This window comes from Buceros rhinoceros, unplaced genomic scaffold (genome assembly GCF_000710305.1).
Source record: "Buceros rhinoceros silvestris isolate BGI_N320 unplaced genomic scaffold, ASM71030v1 scaffold14683, whole genome shotgun sequence".
Lineage (NCBI taxonomy): Eukaryota > Metazoa > Chordata > Aves > Bucerotiformes > Bucerotidae > Buceros > Buceros rhinoceros.
This window is the reverse complement of record NW_010401922.1, coordinates 7,180-17,804: the sequence shown is the minus strand read 5'-3', so window position 1 is coordinate 17,804 and position 10,625 is coordinate 7,180. Positions and strand designations below refer to the sequence as shown.

General features: G+C 41.4%; 1 protein-coding gene across 1 annotated transcript in view; it reads right to left on the bottom strand.

Moving 5' to 3' along the window:
* The window catches only part of ULK2 (unc-51 like autophagy activating kinase 2), a gene marked incomplete at its 3' end in the record, with an annotated part of 30,913 nt that overhangs the window by 13,662 nt on the left and 6,626 nt on the right, over positions 1-10,625 (bottom strand). Inside the window, exons 3-9 of the mRNA XM_010132460.1 lie at positions 6,245-6,277; positions 5,854-5,890; positions 4,791-4,964; positions 3,616-3,689; positions 2,552-2,653; positions 2,164-2,222; positions 1,784-1,866 (exon numbers count right to left, since the gene is read on the bottom strand). Coding sequence (XP_010130762.1) covers positions 1,784-1,866; positions 2,164-2,222; positions 2,552-2,653; positions 3,616-3,689; positions 4,791-4,964; positions 5,854-5,890; positions 6,245-6,274 — 559 coding nt within the window. The remainder of the gene's footprint in view (positions 1-1,783; positions 1,867-2,163; positions 2,223-2,551; positions 2,654-3,615; positions 3,690-4,790; positions 4,965-5,853; positions 5,891-6,244; positions 6,278-10,625) is intronic.

The following is a 10,625-nucleotide window of genomic DNA, read 5'->3' as shown; positions in this document are numbered from 1 at the left end:
GGAATTGAAAAGGAGAAAAAAAGTGTAGCTAGGAGAGTCTTGAGCTTCAAGTAAAGAACTAAAATGCCTTTTGAATCCTCCCCTCTCCACAGCCTAACAAATAGTCTCTTCTTATCACAACTACCCAAGGACCACACGTGACAAATGATTCAATTTGTGTTTCAGTGCTGCGCCAAACCCTGAAGAGCAACACTGGAGTTTCACAAGCAGAAACAAAAGCTGAGCATGTCTGGCTTTGGGCTGCAACTCACTGCTGGACCTCAGCATCACAAGAGCTAAGAGCTTATGGTGAGGAGAGAACTAGGTCTTACCTACAAAGAGCATGACGACACTTTAAATTTTAGGCTCTTTCTTGCTATTTCATAGGTCAAACTTGATGGGTCACCTATGTTGTTGCTAAAGCAAATCTTGGTAATAAAGCACATTGCTATTGATTCAAAACAATAATAATGCAAAAGGTAATTGTCTTTGGCTAAGTTAGCTTTAATTAACTGGCAGCTATGATAAAACCACAGTAACAAATAGCGCTATAAAACCAAAACAACCAGCATGATTAACACGAGATATAAAATGCAGCTAAGAAGAACTAATCAAGATTTAACTTTAGTGGTGGTCTTCTAAAAATGCTGCCTCAGTTTCCATTAAAAAAAGAAAAAAGCATTACTACTGCTGCAGTAATAGGTAACCAAAACCCCATCTTGAGACTGAAGTTACAGACAATCCAGCCAATAAAAAGCACACGCAAATCTCAACTCCTCTCCTGACTAATTTTGAAGAGGCAACGGCTGTAGCCAGTTTGCATGATTCAACAGTACTTGTTTGAGGGCCTTGAAAGTTAGAGCAACGTTCTGCAACCAACAATCTCCAGCTAAAGAGAAAAAGCCAAACACGGCACTAAACTGGGGCTGAACAAGTTCACTTTGAGAGGGCATCCATCTAGTTTGTACTGGGTTTAACTTCCAATTAATGCAGGCCTAAACTGACCTTGCAGCAAAGCCTAACAGTGTGCAAACTTCAGTCACTGCACAGTTTAAAAATTTGAGAACTTAACGAAACACGGCTACAACTGCTGATTCTACTACTTTTCGGCTTAAAAATCCCAGAAAAAATACTTCACTAAAATAGTCTCTGCAGCTGGCAATACCTAAGTGCAATTCTAGGAGCTCATCTTTGCAAATAAAAACAATTTTCACGAACATCACATCTCTCCCTGCCCTCGGATACAAATATTTGTAACTTCCAATGTCAAATCAAAGGTACGCAGTTTGTACCCCATGAATACTGTTACAATATTTGCACCCTACAAGAGAGAAGAACAGGGAGGAAACCATTTAAAGCAACTTTGCTGCCAAAATGGGTTCTTCCAGTACTTTACTTTGTTACATGCCTGCAACCAACACCACACAGAGATCAGAGATGTCTGCTCCCAGTCTGAAGCCAAAACACCAGTTAAAGTAACAGAAATAAGACTGTGACGTGAAATTTAAGGTCTATCAGCTAACACTGTCTGGAGGCAAAAAGGCCACAATGGAAAGAAATACAGCTAATTCATGTTTCCCTATTCAACAACAAGGTCATAATTTACGTGCATCACTTAATTCTGACTGACAGTAGTTACCTCATGATTTACTTTGGCTACTTCGCCTTCTTTATGATAACCAAGACGACGACAAAAAAACTTCACTTTTCATGTAACTGGTTGTAGACAAAAAGTCAGACAGTTATTCTGGTCACGTGAATACAACTAAGGGAAGTCAAGAGAGCGAAGGGAAAAGGTACATACCAAAGTCCATTCTGTCTTTTTGGTTTCTCTGAAGCAAACCCAACAGCAGGTCAGCCAGGTAAGCTGATGTTTCCCTAGGAATACTGCACACAAGAGAAAAGAAAACGTGCACCGAATTTAATGCATGCATTAAATACTGCATAGCACACTCCGCTTCAGGAAGCGTGCATTCTGCCACGGCCTCGAGCCTCCACTGCACGTGCTCTACGGCCTCAGCACAGGGTCCTTCCAATGCAGCAAAGCACAGTGAAGGCAAAATGCAGCACGAGTCCCTGGTATCACACCTCACCCTTGTAAAGACAGCAACAGCATGTACTTTACGAATCCCAGGCGTTCCCCAAGATGAAACAGTGTTCAATCAACAAATGTAAGTGACATACCTAGGAATCAAATTCCTGTTCTTTTCATAAAACATTCTCAAATCTTGAGGACTATTGGCCTGTCAAATAAAAATGTACTTTAATGACAGCTCAGTTTCATGGAGAAAACAGCTTTTGTACCTATGCACACCTCCACAAAAAGGAGGATTTTGTATATGGGCATTAAAGGAGAAAACTACAAACACAGCAGTGACTTCAGCACCGAGTACCCTTGCATATCCCCTCTGGACTGAACAACCAATCTCACAGATTTAATGTCTTAGGCGATCCGGCCTTTGAGGCATGGATGCTACACTCAGACATCGCTACTTCTGTTTTTAAGACTGGAGTGAAAAGTTCTAGGAATATTCATGAGACTAAAAAGAGGGAAGAGGAAGTAAAGCATTACCTGAAAAGGTGGTTTTCCAACAAGACACTGATAAATCACGGTTCCTATGCTCCACAGGTCTGCTTTAGCATCATAGTGTTGAGACATAATCACTTCAGGGGCCTGGAAAGAACAGCAAAGTCTCGCGAGAGAAAACAAAAAAGTGAAGCGACAGCAGCAAGGATTGCACAGTTCTGTCAGAGCAGTATTAACAGAGACCACTTTAGTGTAAGTCAAAATTAACATTTTCATCTGCACCACATGACTTGAAAGGTAACAGTCTGCCTAAAGTGGAAGCGATGTTTCAAAACCAAAACGTTGATGTTCTAGAGAAAGCATCTAGTGATCAGCACGTATGGGGTCGAGAGGTAAGGGCTATTGGCTCGGTTTATGCGGTCCTCCTTGTGGGTAAATAACCAAAGATTTCAAAAGGAGGATCTTTATCACCATTTTACACATACAAAAACAAGGCAAAGGAAAGCAAAACCATCTTCCCATGGCTATACAGTGCAGCAGCAGCGCCAAAGTCTGACAGTTCAGTGCTTGACTGACTACCACACTTAGTGAAAATTAATGGCAATTAACTCCTGATTGGCTTAAAAAAAACCCCAACAACCCAAACCAAACCCCACATGTGAGAGAACAGGTTAAATAACTAGAAGGAAAACATCAAGCAGGTTTAAGTACTGGTGTAAAGCTCTTCTAGCCTGTATTTGATCACTTTTTATTTTCTTAGAAACTGGGAAGGAGATAATGCCCTATTTCAGGATAAAGAAGAAAACAGTATGTAAGTGGGAATGAAACTACTTGCCAAAAAATTAATGCAAAGATGTATTGCCTCTTAATTCTCCAAGGTTTTTCCTCCCCACAACACAAAGAAACGTTCAGTGTCTCTGCTGTTAACAATCGTGATCTCCCCAAGGAAAACAGGAGCTAGTAAAACCATGGGAATGTGCGCTGCACGCTGCCCCTAATGCTGGCAAAGCAACATCAGGCATTTGACAATCTGCAAGCAACAAATTATCTTGTTCTGGTAGGAGAATGTTTGAGATAAGCACCATAACCTGAACTAAACAGTCACTTACCATATACATAGGGGAGCCACAGAGAGTTGCAGCCATCATGTTGCTATGCAGATAACGAGCAAAACCAAAGTCAGCTACGTAAAGAAACACACTCGTCAATGAAAAGAAAGGTAACTTTCATGTTTTTAAGTTTAGGAATGATTGGTCTCTTGCTGAAATCTGCTACAATCACCAGCTAGAGGGAAAAAGACAGGTAAAATATAAAGCCAACTACATGGAACAGTAAAATCTATGTTCCACTGAAATAATAATGCGTTATCTTCCCATAGCCAGCCAAGGACCAGCAGTGGCGTCACTGGCACAGAGCTGCTCAGCCAGCTCCAGCTGCAGAGCGTGCCGTGCTGTCTGGCGTCAGCAGGAGAGGATTAAAGTCAGCGGCTAAATATAAATGGTTCATTAAGAGTGATGACTATACAATCTGCTTCGGTGAAATCACATCAGGTAGAAGTTTAAAAAGTCACATTTCAGATGCCTGAATCTTCCGTGTAGGCAAAAGCATCTGAAACTAGCAAGTGAGGACAGCAGAGAGGAACTTTTAGAAGATGCGGTGAGTTGAAACAGACCTCAGATTTTGATCGTGCAAAAGCATAGAAAAGAAACTTGTTAAAAACCAGGTATTTTTAAATGGATGCTTAAAAGACAACAATGAGATTAAAACTCCTGGCGTGTCCTCTGAAGAGGAGCCTGGTAGCATCCTGAACAGTTGACATCTGTCCCTGGTTACGATGCCAAACCTCCTTCTGACAAAAATAGGTCATAACCTACATTTATAAAGCTCTCAAATAACCCTTAGCAGGGTCTACCACAAAAAAACCCAAACAACCCAGCTGGAGCTGCGACTGGAATCTCACACACAATTTTGAAATGGGCTACCTGAAGTTTCAAGAGTTACAGATTTATGCCTAAGTAAAATAGTTTAATACTACAAACATTGGCTACATATAGTTTTATTTTTCCTGCAGATTTAATCAAAAAGGTGTTTATGACTCAATCATTACTACACTGAGAATCTGCTTTACAGCATAAGGGTCATGTTCTAGACTCCCTGTTTGACTTAGATCAACTTACACACCGCATCCAGCACGCCCTCTGCGCTTTAACTGCAAAGACACTGCTGAGCAGGGAACCAGTCCGACAGGATGATTTACCTTCAGGTCAAAGAAAAGCATATTTACCTATTTTGATGCGTATGCCACTGACACTTGACTTCCTACGACTGGCGTAAGACAACAAAATATTCTGTGGTTTCAGATCCCTGTGAATGATTCCTTTACTGTGCAGGATACGCATAGCTGCTGCGATCTGCTGGAGGAACACTCGGATGGTATCTTCGCTAAGAGTCCCTTTAGCTGGAAGTAACATACACATTAGCAGATGAGAAAATAAAGATCCTTATCTTTGGGCAAAGAAGCAATGAACGTCACAGCGATCAACTGTGAAAACAATAAAGACAACCAGATCATAGTGAATTACGTTCAGAAGAGTCCAATCCTCCGTATTTTTCTACAAATGTATATACTCACAACGTAGACATCTCCATAATTGCCACTAGCTACGGTATTCTACATTATCTGGTTTTACAGTAGTTTATTCAACTTGTAGCATAGTAATTGTACAAATTCTCAATCACCATTAAATCCTAAACTTGTTAAAAAGGCAAAGGAGCCAAGGAAATAGAACTTCACAAATTAGAACATTAAATTTATCTACAATCATGTTACAACACGAAGCCATAAAACCTGTTCCTTAAACAAAGTGTTATGGGGATGCAGATAACCATGCTGCTCAGAGATTTCATCCACGATAAAAATTTATTTTGAAGGGTAAAAAACAAGTGTATTTCGAAAGTCTCTTCAAAAGGTATTATCTCATTCTGCAGTTGAAAAAGTACCGAAGGCAGGAGCTAGATTATACCACATGAGTCTTTCCAAGGATTTTAATGGGAAGTGAAGTGAATTAGGCTTTTAATACACACAGTTACCATAACAATCGCTGTTCTCAAAAATATTCCTTCACATTCTGAGATACAAAGGCATGTAGAAGAATATTTTCATCAAGAAAAACATGAAGATTCACATCTCTGCTCAAAATTTTGTTTGTAATGACATTCCATGAAGACAAAGTCGATTAAAACACAGGGAAAGAAATCTCTAGAGAAACACCAGTGGATTACAGGAATACAGAACATAAACATGAAATGCAACAGCTTCTTAATAGGGAAATACAGTCATCAGTTACCTTGTAAGTAATCTGCCAAATCCCCACCATTGCAGTACTGTCAAAAAGAAAGGGTTTTACTCAAAACACAAGCACTGAAATACCTGCTATATATATAACTTTTACTTTGTAATCTTGTAACAAAAATTAGAAGATTCTTTACAACTGTTTGCCTTCAAATTGTTTTGTCAATTATCTGTAATTAATAATTTGAGGTGAAACACTTCATCAATACTTACAGTAGCTCAAAACTAAGCTGAATAATTTATGGGACAAACTGCTGATAGCTTTAGTAGTGCATAGGAAATGAATAATCTAGTTTTCAGAACTGCTTGCTTTAACAAGTCATGGTTATTTTGCACCTGTGCAAAGTAGTTTTGTCTAGAAAGGAAACATAGATGTTAACACATACCTCCATTACCAAAAAGACAGAATTAGGCATTTCCTAAAAGAGAAGGAGAACAAATCCCATTTAGGAATGTGAGGAGACGAAGCCTTCAGTACCTGCATTAACCAAGTGGAACACGAGTTTTTTTCAATGGCCTGAGACACCTTCTGTTAAAGTCACTGCTTTAGAGGGTAGCAAACATGTACGTTCCCCACCATTAAGTATTTCACATTTTCAAAAGCACTTGTATATGTGAAGATGACTCCAGGTGAGGTCCTCTCCTCTGAGAGCGCCTCATTCAGTCAGTACCATCAGATTCCACTGCCCGGCGCTCCCTCAGCTTTCAGCTGCCCTGGTCTGCTCTGTCCACGACCTCTGTAAGAGCCCTTCCAAGCGAATAACCTCTCACTACCAGACACCACTGAAATCCGTCACTAACGGGACAGTAATATTTAGTCGCAAATATACCAGACAGAATTACAGCCTGTAAGCCAGATCCTGTGGCTATGACAGCCAGTTTTCAAAGGAGGAATTCCAAAGACGTTCCTCACTTCTGGGTACAAGCAGCCTTGGTTCTGCCATCTGACAAGCGGAAGGTCAGTCAGAAATCACAGAGCAGTTAACTGTCCAGAATCAACATTTCCCAAATGCTATTTTGCAGGATAATTAATTCAGGAATCCTACATACTGCTGTCAAGCATCTCCGTCAGCGAGTCTCCAGCAGCAGCGTGTCCCTGCCATGGACCTAAATGCCTCGCATCAAAGGTTGTGGCAGCCCTAGGAGATCTTCCAAAGCACCAACCTCCTTTGACCTATTCGCAGTCCTGAATTCCCCCTCTTGTAACAGGGTAGAAGTTACTGGAAGACAGATTAGGTAACTTCTGCTGTAAATTATCTACATGCTCCACAAAAACACAGTAAAACTGTCTGTGCTTAAACCCCACTGTAACAAGAAGTTTCCTTTTTTTCAAAAATACTCGGTTCGTGCCAGGGAAGAACGAACCTGTCTATACCAGGAATCAACACAGTTTTACACAAAGTCTCCTGCATAAACAGTTCTGTTGCACCTACCAAGCTGAAGACACTCAGAAATCTTTTACAAAGTAAAAGCGTTTTTTCTCTCTGAGGTGATTAAGGCTGAAGGGAAAGAACACAAAGAGAACTAGAAGGAAACGTAAGGCAAGTATACAATAAACAGGATGATGGGTTTAGTTACGAGCATGTTCCTCCCTCTCACTTTAAAAATAAACTGAAACAAAGACTGACAGTTTGAGGGAAACTGTGTTTTTAAAACAGCTGAAGGAAAAGAGCAGGATGGCATACCAGACGAGGCCAGGCATACGCCCCAGCTGGAACTGGGACTGGGGATGGTCTGACTGTATGCTGCTAACCAGTGTCAAAAAAAAAAAAGTCAAAAGGGACATTGCATGGAAAACCATCCCCTGTGCCCTCAGCCACCTTTCTCAGAGCTTGTATTAAAAGTTCAGCACACGTTCAGCTCGATTGTACTGGCAAGACCCACCACAAGAGTGCCATCTGCAAGGGTCAGGTCAGGCTGGAGAGCTTTAAAAAGAAAAACAAAGTCAAAATGGGCCCAGGCTAGGGAAACCAACCACCCTAAACATCACACACAGCACAGAGCTCCTGTTGGAACAACCCATTAACACCAGTTTCCACCAACCTACCACAGGTACAGCTATCCACTGCAGGTACCTGCAGGTAGTTCCAGATGAACCAGATGTTTTACGGTTAATGCAGGCTGTATTAGGCTGCTACACGTTCTGGAAGCATTTAAGCTCAGCCACTTGTGTCTGTGTTACAGAAATGCATTTGAGGTTCTTTCCAGCTCAGAACTGCAAGCACATCGCAGACCTGTTTACACTTGGAAATCAGCTCCAAAGAAAGCAAGTTTCTAGGAACGTTAGTCAAATCTGTTGGGAATGGAAGGCAAACTCCAACCAATACAGAGTATTAAAGCAGCAGCAGATCCCATTTCAGGAAGCCCCAGTTGTTCCAGGATTCTATAAGAGCTGTGCCCCACATGGCCCATGATTTGTGATCCTCTGAACACCTCAAAACCTGACTGCATACATTAAAGCAAAAAAAAAAAAAAAGAATCATTACTTGCTCTGTAAATCGCTGAAAATTTGATCGTAATGATCAACGTTGTTTCTTTCTATATTGTTCCTTCACTGCCCGTTCTCCAGCGACAAGCAAGCAGCTCAGCTAGCGGATTTCCACCCGAACATAGCAATCGCATGAATCAGAAATAGATGTTCCACCGCATCAGTGCCTCCGCTCCACAACACACTGCACAAACCCAGCAGCTTATGGCAGCATGGAACGCTCAGCTCATGACAGACATTTATTCATCCCAGAACTAAGAGAATGTGTTTTCTGGATTCCCTTGGAAACAAAGTCCTTTCAAATGAAACTGTTCAGACACAGGGAGCTAATGATTTGTCCTGCTGTACTAGCGCTCAGCTGTTAAAAGAAAGTCGTTCCTACAGACTACACTAGATTTCCTTCAAATTGCATTACTCATCTTTTTCTGACTGATATTCGTGATTAAAAATAATCAAACAAGTCACTGGGTTAAAGTCATAGTAAGAACCAGACTGTGTTTCCTTATTGTAGCTTGGATAATCCTTTTTTATTACATCAGAAGGGCGGCTCAGAGGTTTCACAAAGAGATTTGCCCAGACTGCTCTAAAGTCCTTTCTAATTCGTGTTGCAGCAGCAGTATTTTTCCAGTGCTGGTACCAAGCTCCCCAGCCGCATCCCATTCCAACTTGAACTCAGGACCAGACGCTTCTCAACAACCCACGGACAGAAGCTCTGGTACCGAACAGCTGAAGATGTTCATCCCTTCACAGTGGCTCCCATTTTGCACTGCAGTTCTTGGCCAGCCTGACCGGGAACGCCATCTCCATTTTGGGAATACATTCAGAAAACACAAGTCACTGTTGTAAACACATTTCCCCCTTCTAAATTATTTTACTGAAAAATAAAGCTATCCCTATCATCATTCTCTAGACTTGTCATTTCTGTTGACTCGCTGAGCAAAGTGCTTAAAAACGACGAGATTAGTAAACTGGCATGTTTCCGACCTAACACCCAGCAGCGACGCTGACCTAGCAAGCTACCTTAAGCTGCCTCTTGAAACAGATAACAAAGCTCTCCAAAATTTACGCTGATATACAGACCATAAAATTACTGCAGCTAGAGTTGATCCGGCCTGCACTTCTACCTAGAAGAATAATCAAACCAAACAAACGTACGTTGTGTTGCCACAACCAGGAGCAGTTTTGCCCAGCGTGCTTTGCTTTGTTGCTTGAACTTTTCTTGACCAACACCTACTTTTGTTCCTTCTTCCTCTGAATCTAGGTTTTACTTGCAAGTTGAAGTAAAAGACAGCAAAGGTTAATAGGAAATTCTGAAAGCTAACAGATAAACCTAACAGAAAAAGATTAAGAGGCAACGTATTTCCCAAAACTTGCAGAGATTTAATCCCAGGCTTCCAACAGTTGTCTCGGGGATGTGAAGTTCCAAACCAAGTCACAGGCTCAGAGCAGTAGTTCCATTTAAAAGACATTAATTGAAAAAGAAGCCAAAACATCCATGGTTACTTCTGACAGCTGTTGGTAGAACTCGGGCGTACCAGCAGACACATTCCCCAGATTTCTTTGTGGTGAGGAAGTCCTCCTTTAGAACAAGCTGAACGCCTGCAAGGAGTGCTGAGCCAGCTGCCAAAGTAGAAACCATGGCAAATAAAGAGTTACTATGGTTTTGCTCCAAGTCTGTAGACTCTGTTTAGCTGCAGTTTATGACTGGAGTCCCACAAGCATGAGAGTTACCCCGACAGCTTGTGCGCTGCTATTATCTGATTCATTTTCCACTATGTTCATTTGCACTATATTTGCTTTAATTTTTTTGGCCAGGAATATACTCTTCTGGTTTTGTGGAGCATTAAATACATTTGGCAAAATTTCTAATGATTTAGTGAAAAAGTACTGGTCCAGATCTTCTGTTTCTCACTGTGTTACAGATGCTTTGCCAGCGCACCACAGCAGCAGTTTCTAACACGTTCAGCTCTTGTCATCTAAAGGACTGAACATTTTGTTAGTTCTGACTAAATGCTAAGTCTCAGACTAAATGTCACTTGACATGTGCCTGTAGGATTCAAATAACGTGAGGTTGCCAATTATTCACATAAAAGAGCAATCAGCCACGGAGAGAAGTTCCGCAATAGCTGCATCGCTTGTTTTCTGAGCTGTGGAAAGCTGTTCTAACTAACAGACAGGGGAGGTGGTGAAAGCACCTGGCCTGCTGCACAACCCAGAGGAGAGGCACAACTGCTCCCAGTGCACCAAACACCCAACGCGCTCGCGTACTAGATATGCTG